The 13,970-nt window shown below is 44.9% G+C and overlaps 1 protein-coding gene across 2 annotated transcripts in view; it reads left to right on the top strand.

Moving 5' to 3' along the window:
• ITPR1 (inositol 1,4,5-trisphosphate receptor type 1) overlaps nucleotides 1-13,970 on the top strand; it is a 299,832-nt gene that overhangs the window by 160,386 nt on the left and 125,476 nt on the right. For both annotated transcript variants that reach the window (XM_074344434.1, XM_074344433.1), the window contains 7 exons: nucleotides 212-277; nucleotides 1,216-1,353; nucleotides 4,617-4,742; nucleotides 6,770-6,970; nucleotides 8,647-8,898; nucleotides 9,423-9,548; nucleotides 11,490-11,618. In XM_074344434.1, the coding sequence (XP_074200535.1) occupies nucleotides 212-277; nucleotides 1,216-1,353; nucleotides 4,617-4,742; nucleotides 6,770-6,970; nucleotides 8,647-8,898; nucleotides 9,423-9,548; nucleotides 11,490-11,618 (1,038 nt within the window). The remainder of the gene's footprint in view (nucleotides 1-211; nucleotides 278-1,215; nucleotides 1,354-4,616; nucleotides 4,743-6,769; nucleotides 6,971-8,646; nucleotides 8,899-9,422; nucleotides 9,549-11,489; nucleotides 11,619-13,970) is intronic.

The following is a 13,970-nucleotide window of genomic DNA, read 5'->3' as shown; positions in this document are numbered from 1 at the left end:
CTGTTGGCCCTCCATCCTCTCCCCCGTCAGTGAAATAGCGCCCGTCGGGAGCTGAGCGTGAGCAGGTGAATGACGCGGGCATACGCCCAGCCTGACTGTTGGAAAACACTGCAAAATGCCGGGTCTTTCCTGAAGTGTGATGCTAACCCCAGCTAACGGCCAGGGGCCCAAGTGTCGCCCAAGCCCCGCTCACGCTCGTTCTGCTTCCTAGGAGGGGAACAACAAGTCACAAAGGCACGAGAGCACCAGCAGCTACAACTACAGGGTGGTCAAGGAGGTAAGTCAGCCCCCAGCCGCCTCCTTCGCGGGAAGCTTCACAGACAGAAGGTCCACCTCTGGGGTTAAGTGCGTGGGTTTTAGCGTCAGATCTGGGTTCGAACCCAGCTCCGCCACTTAGTTGTGTGTTCTCAGTTTCCCCACCTTTTCTAGGTGCTCCTGGCACCTAGACTTCTCAAAGTTTACAGTCGAATGAAGGAGTAAATGATGAAACTCTAGGATTTACCTCCCACTAACGAGAGCTTATAATTCTGTAGGAATCGTTGCATACGCTGGCTCAAAATTGGGAGACTGGGGGGCTTCGTGGTTTTCACACTGGAGCAAACCCTTCCCGGGTCCTTGGCAATGACGCTGAGTCACCCCATTTTAAGAGATCGGAAGCCGTCATCCCACCGGCTGGTGGAGCCACAGTCCACTGGGTCTTCTGGAAGGCGTGTTCTTGGCTGTGTGTGGATTGGGTTTAATGCAATCTGTGGGGATACTGTTTGTTGGAGGAATTTCGCTTGTTTTATATTCTTAATGTATTGTGATCCCTTTTGTCTCCCTGCGCACACCACACCCCCTGCGATCTTTTTCCTGTTATGGTTCCTAGTCTTCTGAGGTTGGTTTCTCTTTTTCTTTAAAAAAGTTTTTTTGCCCGCCCCCCCCAGCTTTGAAGTTTAATTGATACAATGATAATGTACTAAAAGTGTACGATGTGGTGATTTGATAGACATATGCATTGTGAAATGATTACCACAGTCAAGTTAATAACACGTCCATCACTCACCTCGGGTTTTTTGGCGGGGGAGGAGGTGAAGATGCTTAAGATCCACCCTCAGCAAACTCCAGGCATACCGCGTAGCATCACGAGCTGTAATCACCAGGCTGTGAGCTAGCGCCACAGAACTGAGCCACTGGTCAAAGAAGAGGCTTTGATTCCTTCTTTCTTTCTACTAGATTTTGATTCGGCTCAGCAAGCTCTGCGTCCAGGAGAGTGCCTCCGTGAGGAAGAGCAGGAAGCAGCAGCAGCGGCTGCTCCGGAACATGGGCGCGCACGCCGTGGTGCTGGAGCTGCTGCAGATCCCCTATGAGAAGGTGGGTGCGCCCCGTGCCCCCCGCGCGCGTTCCTGGGTTTCCCTGGACCCTTCACCCTGGGGGGCTGCGGGGGAGGAAATGATGCCGATGTGACGATTGTGGCTATAAAGCCATCGGAGGTGATTTATGTGAACCCAACAGAGCATCATCAAAATCAAGTCAAACCCCCCAGCACCTCCCTCCACTTCTAAGATTCTGTGAAGAAGGAGGCGTGGGTCTGCGCTCGCCTGCTCCCACACCACGGCGGGTGGGGTCGGCTTGGTCTGAATACAAAGCTCAGGTGCACCGAGCTGTCTCTGCTGTCCGTGCACGTGGGCTTGTGCCATGCAGTTTCGGCCGTGCTGTTTGTCAGGCAGGCCGCGTAAACACTGCAAGTTATTAAATGTGTGTGGGGATGCGGGACATGGCCCACTTTGAGGTCCTCCCCAGCGTTCTGACAGCTGGTTGAGTTGGATCTGTCGGATGATGCTTGGCTATGAGGCTTCTCCTCTGTTGCTAGAAGTTAGATCGTGTGTCCCACTTCTCAGGTTTAATCTGTCATCTGTCATTGACAGTGATAGGATTTAGGGACGTGGGATAACGTTTACATCCGGGTGGCCCTTTCCAAAGCATTTGTTTAAGCTCCTAAAACCCAGTATGGTGGTCGTGGTGTTTCCACTTAATGGGTGAGGAGACTGAGGCTTGGGGAAGTTTAGCGTCCAGAGGCGCAGATGCTGGTCTCTTGAGTTTATCAGTGGCTCCCAGAGACTCACTAGGAAAGGGTCGCCTCAAGAGGGTTCACGGCTGAGCGCTTGCAGGGAGCCAGGCACTGTGCTGAGGCCTTTACGTTATTAGCTCATTTAATCCTCAAGACACGCAGATGACAGGTGGCACTATCAGTAGCCCCCATTTTAGATAAGAAAATAGGCCAGAGAGGTTCAGTGACTTGCCTGGATAGCCCAGCTTACACATGTGCATCCGTGGAGGCCGGGCCTGGGACATCGGCTCCTTCTGCCTTGCCTGCACCCCAGCTTGGTAGGTAACACCCCTTTGCCTGCTGCCCTCTTGCTGCAGGAAGTTCTCTGCAAAGCCCCCCCCCCCCAAGTCACGGGGACTGAGTGAATCAGGTGGGTCCGGCCTTTCGCTGGCCACAAATACGGGACAAGCTTAAGCTGCGGTACTGAACTGACTTGAAGTTAATACAGTTGTGCATGTCGTCCAGACTTGGCCGACATTTGAACTAGAACCAGCAAGCTGATTTACCTGCCTCCGGGTAAAGCACGTGAGGAAAGGGTTTGTGGCCCTGGCTTTGCCTGATAGCGTCGTCAGCTTCCTGAGTGAGAGGCGTTCGTTCGCAAGCAGTGTACGTACCTATAGGGAGCCAGGTTCCGCTGGGATGTGTGGTGTGTGTGTGTGTGTGTGTGTGTGAGAGAGAGAGAGAGATTTATTTGGGTTTTGAATGGGTACAAACATCCCAGATTGTGAAAACAGTTGACAGATTCCTGTCAACAGGTGATGTCTTTTTTTTGGGGGGGGGGTAATTAGGTTTATTTATTTGTTTACTTTTTAATGGCCATGCTGGGGATTGAACCCAGGATCTCATGCATGCCAAGCACTCGCTCTACCACTGAGCTATACCCTCCCCCAACAGGTAACCTCTTGTTACGTGATGTCTTTCGAGGTTGCTTTCCCTATAAAAATCTGCTTCAAAGGCCAAAAGCTTTTTAGTTAGTCTGTGCACCAGCAGGTCCCTTTCTTAGCTGAAGAAATGGAGGCGTGCAGAGAGGTTTAAGGTTGCTGCAGTGTCTGTCTGTCTCAGCCCTCTGATTTCTTAGCGCTAGAAGGTTTGCCAGTCTCTCTGTTAATGGGAGACAAGTGTTCAGTACCTCATAATAGCCTACAATGAAAAAGAATATGAAAAGGAATTTATATATATATATACATATATATATATATATATATGTGTATATATATATGTATGTATAACTGAATGCCTATGCTGTACACCAGAAATTAACACAGCGTTGCAAACTGGCAATACTTCAATACAAAAATAAATAAATGAGAGACACTTGTAACACCTGCACTGTGGTTCTAGGCCCCGCCGTTACCGTCCTCCTTAATTCTCCTGCTTTGTTCGATCATCACACTGGCAGCTTGGAGACCTTCCGTCAGTGTTCTCGACAGATGCGTTCTGTTTTCTCACAGGGATGTTGCCTAGACCAGGGTGGGCTGGCTACAGACATGACCCCAGCCAGCCCACCACCTGTTTTTATGTAGCATATGAGCTCAGTGGTGGCTGCGTTTTTGAATAGTTAATTGTTAGCAGTTTTGTAAGTTCGTGCCTAATGTCCTCTGTTTTGCTTTTTGGCCCATAAAGCCTTCAAGTATGTATCTGGGTCATAAGAAAAAAGTCTGTTAACATTTAGTCTCTCTCTATCTCCCTCTCCCCCTCTCCCTCCCTCCCTCTCTCTCTCTCTCTCTCTCTCTGTATGTATATATATATATATGTTTTTTTTTTTTAGTTTGGCAGGGATAGGTAATGCTAGTACTTAGTCTAGACCAGTCCCAGTAGCTAACATTTATTGAATGATTACTGTCTACACACTTGACATGAATTTTCTCATTTAATCTTCGTAAAAACAATATAGAGTGTGCACTTTTATTAGCTCCGTTTTACAGATGAGGAAACTGAAATAATGTGCCCGAAGTGACGAGGTAAGGCAGATGTATTTGCGCTAACTTACACTCTAAGGAGATTTCCACTCTGTCATGTCACCACAAGCCAGTGTGTCTTAGGTTACATCGCTCAAAAAGGTGTGCCCGAGAGCTGGGGACGTGTGGGCTCACCACCGGTGATGAAGCCGGCCCCTGCTCTGCCGTCAGTCCTATTTTCGGAAGTTGGGGGTTCAGAAATGTCAGCTGTCACTAGACAGTGAAATCCCAGACTTTTTCTTAGTCTTTACTCTCTATTGCCTTTTCTCCAAATAAAATCTTTCCATTTTTGCACAAGGCTAGTGGGAGAGAATTCATTTTTATCTATGATGCATACACAAGTCGCTGGCTTCTTTTCAGGGTCAGCACGGCAGCCCCTCAATATTTCCACACAACGGGCCCCCAGCCAACCCCTCCCTCCAGAGCCCCCCGCTTTAGGAGGAGGGGGTGGGAGCGTCACAGAACCTGGTCTCCTGGCCTGGAGATCAGTGCTTTCTCCTGGGGACCCTCTCTCCTCTAAGGCGTAGCCCAGTTTTCAACCTGGGTTTCATCTGTCTCCTCCCACGCAGGCTGAAGATACCAAGATGCAGGAGATAATGAGGCTGGCTCATGAGTTTCTGCAGAATTTCTGCGCCGGCAACCAGCAGAATCAGGCTCTGCTCCACAAACACATCAACCTGTTCCTCAACCCAGGGGTGAGACTGGAGGACTGTCTGGGAGTCTGTGCAGGGAGGTGGGCGGGGAAGCAGAAAGGGGGAACACCTTGTTCTTTGGCCTTTGTGGCCACTGGGACTTGTTATAACACAGCGTTTATTCCATGATTAACTCTTAGGAGGATGTAAATACTCCCGTCTTTTTGGGGAAAAAGATGGGAGGAGGGAGCAAGAGGTGGTGGAGCAAAGTAAGAAAAAATTTGTATCTTTTCTGAATAACATTCCTCATTACATCAAACTCCAGCAACAGAGAGATACTAAGTCTCACTGTCCGGCTACAGCCTCTGAAGGTCGTGCATAAAGTTCTCTACGTTTATACAAAACACAGTGTATCTACGTAAAACGTAATTATGTTACACTTCAGTTTGTTAAATATGGTTTTAAAATACATTAAATAGGTATTATGCCTTTTTTAAAGAAAAATGGTGGCACATTCTACACACTGTTTTGCATTTTGCTTTTTTTCACTGAAGACATCTTGGCTATCTTTGCAAGTCAGAGAGACATAAACTTGTCTCATTCGTTTTGATGGCTTCGTGGCATTCCGTAGAATGGCTGAAACATTTTTTAAACTATTTCCATATTAATGGACAATTAGGCAATGTCTCATTTTTGGCTTTGTAAACAATACTGTAAAAGACATCCTTGTACACACACACACACACACACAGAGTCATCAGTTCTGCTGGAGCTTTCCAGGAAAAGGACTGGTGGATGGTAGGGTCATAGTCCCTCTTTGTCATGTTAAGAGAAAGAAAAGGCAAAAGATGAAAGGGTTAAAGCCCCCTGCCTCACAGCAATCATAAAACCCAATCAATCAGCAACTCTGGCTAAGAAGTAGAACATTAAGTTTCTGGAAGAGAACATGAAAATATCTTCATGACCTTGTGGAAAGCAAAGCTTTCTCATGCAGTGTGTGTAGAGCACTCATCGTAAAGGAAAATATCAGTAATTGGAATTCTTTAAAAGTAAGAACTTCTGTTCATCAAATGACACCGAGTGAGCAAAGTGGGAGGAGACACTTGGAAGGTACGTGGCCCGCCAACCACAAATTCACACCCAGAGTATGGCTCAAACTCAGGAAAGTCGGTACGGAAGTTAAATATGTTTTACAAATATGTTGAATAGGTATCGTGCATTTTTTAAAGAAAAATGGTGGCATTGGTGGCGTACTCTACACATTGTATGAGGACAGCTGACTTTTTAAAATAGACAAAAACCTTTAAAATGGGACACTGCAGTAGAGGATATGAAAATGTCCAATAAATATGTCAAGGTCCTCAACATGCCTCATCGTCAGAGAAATGCAAATTAAGTAAGATGCACAGCAGAACAGGACTCAGAAGACCAGTAAGTACTAAGTACTGACAAGGATGTGGAGTAGCTGTGATGTAGACTATAAATTGTGCATACCTTTCAAAGCTGTTTGGAAGTATCTTCCAAAGCCAAACATATTTAAGCTCTGCAACCCAGCAATTCCACTCTTGGGTATAAAGCCAACAGAAATGCGTACATTACGTTTACCGAAAGATATGCACAAGGACATATCAGGCAGTGACGGTGAGCAAACAGTCATACATGCAGCAGTGTGGGTGACAACGTTGCAAGACTCTCATTGAACGAAGGAAGCCAGGTAGACGAGAAGGCTTGAGGTTCAAGAACAGGCAGGATTCATCTATGGTGATAGAAGTCAAAATAGCACTAAAATGGTGGGGAGGGCATAAAGGGGCCTGATTTATTTCTTGACCTGGGTGCTGGTGCTCCCTCTGCAGCTCATTTAGTAGAATAACCCATTGGCTTACTGTCCTGTGTGTTTATTACACGCTATTGAAAAAGTTCGGTAACAGGGAAGGCAGTACAGAAGCGAGAATGGAGACGGTTACTTTGATGGGTTTAATTGCTTCTCTCTCCGGGTGTGTGGTGGACTCTCCTTTTTCTCACTTGGTGCTCTGCTCTCGCCTTTCTCTGGCCATCTCCCTGTGCCCCTGCCCTCCTCGCTCCTGTGCCAGATCCTGGAGGCGGTTACCATGCAGCACATCTTCATGAACAATTTCCAGCTGTGCAGTGAGATCAACGAGAGGGTCGTCCAGCACTTCGTTCACTGCATTGAGACTCACGGTCGAAACGTCCAGTACATAAAGTTCTTGCAGACGATCGTCAAGGCAGAAGGGAAATTCATTAAAAAGTGCCAAGACATGGTCATGGCTGAGGTGACAACTGTGTATTTCTATATACCTTCATCTGGTGTTCTGTAGAAACTTAAAAATTGTTTAATCTTATCTGTCTGAGCTGGCACCCTCTCCAGGAGCCATAGGAAGGGACAAAAAGTAATTGTGAGTGTGTGTTCTTGTGTTTGTGAGTGTAAACTGTAGATACAGGCAAGAGTCTGATTTAGTTTGTCACAGCAATATATCTATTTATTTTAAGAATTATTGACTTGGATTCTTCTGAGAGGGAAAAACACCCCCGAAATACTGCACCAAAATGTAGTGAATGGAGATTGGATAGAATCCTGTGAACCAGAGCAGCCTCCCTTCTTTTGGATTCTGTGACTTTTTCTTTAATTATTCACCTAATTAATTAGCTAGAAAAATCGTTGCTTGATGGTTCACAAGGAGAAGCTGCCCAGTGGAGTTGGGGTAAAGTTCCCCTTGGTTCTCTGTGGGACATCAGATGGTGTCTGGTGGATGCTGTCGGACCAGGAAGGGTCCTCTGTCACACCCATGACGCTGGCTTCCATATATGCTTGGTTTCATCTTTCCACCTTAAAAAAAAAAAAATGCAATCTCAAGTGAAGCCACCTAATACTTGGATTTATAATCCTATGTACATACATGATTCCAGTGGAAGGTGGTGGAGCGTCATTAACGCAGTTGGTTCGACCTGGAACATGAATGTTGGCTGTTCATGTCACTGGCCGTGGGATTTGGGACATGTTCCTCGACTTCAAACCCTCAGTGTGGGTTTCTGTAAGTGAAGGCATAGCAGGGCTCAGGTGGGCTGATAAGCAGATTAAGTGAAGTAATGATGACAGTAATAGCTAACATTTGCTCCACATCTGCTGTGCAACTCCAGGCACTGTTCTGAGCCATTTACATGTAGCCATTTGTTTATGTTTACAGCTCCATAGGTTAGGTATCATTTGTGTCTTCAGTTTTATAGAAAAACCTTGGCACAGTGAGGTTAAGTAATCCATCTGAAGTGTTTATCATGGTATCTGGCACATAATCAGACTTCATACAAGCTGGTGGTTTTTAAGTAATATTGACCATATTTATTCTCACTTCTGTGCCAGCCCTTTTTGGATCTTTTGTAGTTCATGCAGTGCTAAAATTGATTAGCTTTCTTAAGTAGATTTATGAGAAGCCCCCGTCCTGGGGGGGGGGGGGCAAGTTACCAGTAGGAATGCCTTGCCTGTTTGAATGTTGAAGGAAAGTGTGTCTTAATCAGAACTGGATGATTTTGTGCTTGTGAAGACATAAGGCAGTGTGTGAAAGAGTTGTAAGAATACTTATAAAGTGTGAAAAGAAGATGGAAACATTTTTATAAAGAAAAATCATAGCTTAATTATTAGTTTGGAAATACAAGTACAAGCTTGCAATCTACATTTTCCCCTTGATACATAAATGATTGTTTGCAGACTTTCTCCTCCTTGCTGTGATATTTTTATATCTATGAGTTAAAACGATGCTGCTGAAGGTTTTTAGTTGTTCACTAATAGAAATAAATGAAATCTAGATGAGTTCAGTAATACAAGTGTTCCTGGTTTTGGAAGGTAGATGCTAACAAAACATCTCTCTCTCTGTGAATATATTTTTTTTTAAATGCTTCCCACATCTCTGGAAGCTTGTAATATAAACAAGTCTTGCTCTTTGATTTATTATAGCTGGTTAATTCAGGAGAGGACGTCCTCGTGTTCTACAATGACAGAGCCTCCTTCCAGACTCTGATCCAGATGATGCGGTCGGAGCGGGACCGCATGGATGAGAACAGCCCTCTCATGTACCACATCCACCTGGTCGAGCTCTTGGCCGTGTGCACAGAGGGCAAGAATGTCTACACGGAGATCAAGTGCAACTCCCTGCTCCCGCTGGATGACATTGTCCGCGTCGTGACCCACGAGGACTGCATCCCCGAGGTGAGCGACCGGATCCCCGGGATGGGTGGGCCCTGCTCGTGTGTCTCCACGTGGTGTGTGGGGCTGTGGCTGGATGGGAGGCTCCCTGGTGACTGACCCAGACGTGACCTGCAGCTCATTTGTAGTGAGAGTTCATGTGACTGAAACATCATCTTCTTGAGCATTGATTTTGTGCGAGATGAAGGTGGGAGGAAGTTAGTCTTTGCTTGTCTCCTAACAGTGCCATTTCGTGAACAGAAATTCTTAATTTTAATGTAGTCAAACATGTCCATCTTCTCTTCTGTGACCAGAGTTTTTTGTTTCACTCTTTACCTTAAAGTCATGAACATATTCTTTTCCAAAAGCTTTGTTTTTGAATTTTACAATTGTGACTTTTGAATATTAAAAAATCATAGCAATGGAAGTGGGCAGGGGAAAAGGGAATGACCATCTTGGTTTGTCCTCATCACTGTTGACATAAGGGGACTAAAGGATCCCACACACACTAAGGTGGTTTTTCAGAAAAGCTTGTTTCTCTCTTCCAGGTAAAAATTGCCTACATCAACTTCCTGAATCACTGCTACGTGGACACCGAGGTGGAAATGAAGGAGATTTATACCAGCAATCACATGTGGAAATTGTTTGAGAATTTCCTTGTCGACATCTGCAGGGTAAGGCTTTCTGGAACTCAGAGGCAGGGTTAAGGTGTGCATGTGTGTCTGGGTCTCCCTGTGCCGACGTCAGGTCAGCAGTCATGTGATTTCAACTCGCCAGTTTGTGGTGCCCGGGGGGTCCGAGGCTCTAACCTCTCCACACGCCTCCTTTTTCTCTACCTGAGAAAAGATTTGATTCATCAGGCTTCAGGGAAGGGAGGTTATTTCTGGTTTTCATTTCATCCTTTATGGATTGATTTGTGGATGATAACCTAGAACATGTTAATATCAAATTTATGAAGTTTTCTTTGTTTTGACAATACGTCTGTCCTCCAAGGACACCTTCCTTAGTCTGAGCGTTTATCTCCCGCCATTTGGTGTTGAAGATTCAGCTTTGCATCTGTTTCCTTCCTGACCCGGTTGTTGGGGTGGCCTTCTGTCCTCTTGATTTGGTTTTGCCCTGAACTTGATACTCATTCCAAAGCCATCAGACTGCTACCTACCAGGGCACATCGTGGATTTAATAGAGGTTTTGTGGTGGTAGAGTTGAGGGTCTTCAGGGGGAGAAGTAACATAGCTCTTCCCAGAGAATAACAGAATAATTGTGACATGAATCCCAATTTCAGAACTGTTGTGATGTTAAAAAGGAAAAAAAAGTGGGGTGCATTGTAGAATCCTAGAATGTAGTATCTTCTGCCTGATTATACAATTACCAGTGTGAGACAAAGAGCCTGCAAGAACTTCGACCCAAAGATTGTGTTTAATGATACTCATGTGTTAGTGTCATAGAGATCTATGTGTAATTTAAATATACATATATTTTAATCTCAGATTCTTCCTAGTCTTTTAATCCTGTAAATCTGAGGTTTGGGGCTTGGAATGGAAGGCCTACTTTGTTTCTTTAAAGCAGGACTCTGCAAAGCTTTTTGTAAAGGGGCCAGATGGTAAATGTTTGGCTTTGTGGGCCATCCGGTCTATGTCACAGCTACTCAGCTCTGCCCTGGTAGCATGAGAGCTGCCATGACAGCATGTAAACAAATGGGCATGGCTGGGTTCCAATAAAACTTTATTTATAAAAACAGCTGCCGGTGCTTAACTTTGCTGACTGCTGCCTGAAATTGTTCAAAAATGCTGTAAGATCAGTTACTAACTTCTTTTCTGGATGTATCTATAGACTGCTCAACCTTGAGCTCAGAACATGATAGTAAAATTTGACTGTTTTACCCTTTATGTCATAATTTTTTATTTGAAAAAACTTTATATCTCAAATTATAGGACTATAGAATTTGGTAATAAAATTTGACATTAAAAATGAATTTTTAAAACCTTTTCTTCTGTCTAATCTTATTCTCAGCAGCAAAGTTAAGTGTACAAGTGAAATCTGAAGTCTCTCTTCACCCCAGGACTTAACACAGTCGGTTATCCTGAGTCACAGCCCACCGTCTTCACTGCGCACCAGTGAAAGCTTCATTGAATGGAGGAGTCCTGTAGGGCTGGAGGCTGTCACACTCAGTGGATCTGAGTGATAGTATTTGATTCGAGATCTTGATTATATGCGTTAGGAAACCGTGGCCTAGAGCAGAGAGATGAATGGCTTCACCACCAGGACGGTTTCCTTTTAGGGAAAATAAGAACAACTGGAGTCATTGTGCCTGTTACTGCCTCTTGGGGTTTCAGATTTGCCACCAGTGGGAAGGGATTTGGAAGTGACGGCCTTGTAGGTCCCAGGCCAGGTTTAACATTTTGCGATTCTGGACCGTGATATCCAAGCTGGTCTGCTTCTCTTTTTCCACGATTTATTTTTCATCATTGCTGTCCCTTAAGGAGAGAATTACTGACCTGCAGGCGTTTACCTTTCCTTTGTTAAGGTTCACTAGCGGAAAGTGTCACAGATTTCTTAATTTAACAACTGACGTGCAGGTTGCGGTATAGTGTCTAAAGCGTCCAATTGTCCTCCAGGCCTGTAACAACACAAGTGACAGGAAACACGCAGACTCGATTTTGGAGAAGTACGTCACCGAAATTGTCATGAGTATCGTGACAACATTCTTCAGTTCTCCCTTCTCAGACCAGAGTACGACTTTGCAGGTAAGGAATACAAATATAGGCACAGGGTGTTCCCAAGAGATCTTGAGCAGTTGGTGTGGGTGCTGATTTGGGAGTTAGTGGTTGGAGGTGAGCCGTTCTGCAAAGCATTCATGCACGATGCTTTTCTCCTTGTGCGGAACAGTTTTTACAGGGTCCCTCGGATGATGAAGTACCTGAGGATATTTTTCTGTACCAAGTGGTTCCATTGGTTGTTGATTTTCTCCTTCAAATGCCGCTGTCTTTTTTTCTCCTCCTCAGTCTTCTTGATTCCTCACCTTCAATCTTAGAAAGAGAAGCAGCTTTCAAATAAATGCTAGCATGCTATTAACGCTTAAAATATATATATATCTGGAAATCTCCATTTTAACTCCAAATGTGTGCCAAGAGTTCATCAGAAGGGGTACTTGTAGGAGTGAGAAGCCATTTAGCCTTGAAAGCAAGGCTGCTACCAGCCCCCGCAGGCGCTGATCACGTGGAATCCCACATTCATGGCGCCCCCTGGAGTTGTACAGTGTAGCAGCCCTGCGTGGTGATTCTCAGTGGACTGAGAGTTTCAGAGATTTGAATCCATGAATCTGGGATATGTTTTCCTTATTCTTTTACTTGGAAAAACCACTCTTCTTTTTATAACTTTGGTCCGGGTCACTTGCTGCAGGACCATGTGTACAGCCTGCAAAATGAAAGCGGGACTTGGTCTCCCATGGCCAGAAGAGAAGTAGTTGCCATCCTTATCATGGAAATAGATGGAGGCTGTCCTGGGATGGATGGGTGGCCCAATGTGGTTGGATTACAGACAAATAATCTTAATTAAGGTAAATTCTCCAAGAGACAAGTGATTCATTATGATTATAATATCACTGGTACATTTATTAGATACTGCTGTATTCCATTAGCTGTGCAAAGGAGTTCACATTAGCTTAGTATAGATGGTTTTATCCCCATTTTGCAGCTGAGTAAACTGAGGCTCAGAGGATTTCATAACCATGCTCAGCCATGGTCACAGCTATTAAGTGGCAAAACCATGATTTCAACCCAGTTCTGTCTGACTCTAAAATTTGAATTACAGAATTTTTAGTGAGATATGTTTTCCTAGAGACTGTTGGTAACCTTCTTCTTAGCTTAACTGCTAGCTTTTATAGTTAGAATGCCACCTTTAGAAGGTACATAGTTCTTGAGGAACTGGGGAAGAGGAACTTGTTGGATCCCAAGCCCATGAGTTGCTGGAGGCCAGAATGTGCTCCTTACCAAGTGCTGCTCTCCTCAGAGCCAGCTGCTTTGGTTAGTAAGGCTGGACCTGCTTCTCTTGTAATTGAAAGTGACCGTCACTATGGCAATGGCCACTCTCCTATAGGTTGTGAAACAGTCCGGCAAAACTACATGTCAAAGTAAATCAGTCAAGCTAATTGGAGACCCTTAAACAGGAAATTTGTGGGTTTGGCTCTCTCTTTCCACTTCCTTGCTCTGAAACCAATTTTGCCCCAAGTAATAAGCAGGAATTGTCAGAGAAATAAGGCTTCAAAGTAAATGTTGTAAGTCCCTAACAAGGCCCAGGTTGTCCAGGCATTATTTAATATACAAAGTCCAAGCTGGATTTTGAGAACATTTATTTTCAAGGCATACTGTTTTTCAAGGTGTCATAACCTGCCTTAATTTATCTGTTGAAAAGCCTATGTCTTATTTCCCCAGCTAGATTCGTCCGTTCGTCCGTCCGTCCGTCCGTCCTTCCTCCCTCCCTCCCTTCCTTCCTCCCTCCCTTCCTCCCTCTCTCCCTCCCTTCCTTCTTCCCTCCCTCCCTTCCTCCCTCACTCCCTACTTTCCTTCCTTCCTCCCTCCCTCCCTTCCTTCCTTCCCTCCTTGCTTCCTTCATGTGAAGTGTGTGGCACTTAATAAGTAAAATTATCTGAACAGTGTTTAGAGGGGAAGTTCTGGACTTTTATTAACCTGTTTCAATTTCTTACAGTAAACCTCCTTTTCCCCTGGCACTTTCAGTTGTTTTTCTTTCATCTCAGAAACTTCTCTAGTTTTTCAGTACTTTTTTTCTTTGCTGTATGGACTTCTGTTCTTTTGGAGGGGATTTGCAGGTACTTTCTCCTCAAAATTAGAGTGCGGTGGAGTAGCTCAGCACACACAGTGATCTTTGCCTCGCAGGCCTAAAGCTACCCTGATCCAGGCAGCTTGGGATGGAGACCAAAATTATAACTTTGAAATGCATTCCAAAAGTCATGGTCAAATTGATTAAGTGGACGTTGGAATTCTTTCATTTTAGAATGAGTACAAATTGATACCATCTTAGAAGGGAACAAACCCTTCTCTGCAGTTAACTGCCAAGTTCTCATCTGTAGTAAGTGAACA

Source organism: Camelus bactrianus, chromosome 17, assembly GCF_048773025.1.
Source record: "Camelus bactrianus isolate YW-2024 breed Bactrian camel chromosome 17, ASM4877302v1, whole genome shotgun sequence".
NCBI classification, from domain to species: Eukaryota; Metazoa; Chordata; class Mammalia; order Artiodactyla; family Camelidae; genus Camelus; species Camelus bactrianus.
This window is presented reverse-complemented; position numbering and strand designations above follow the sequence as displayed.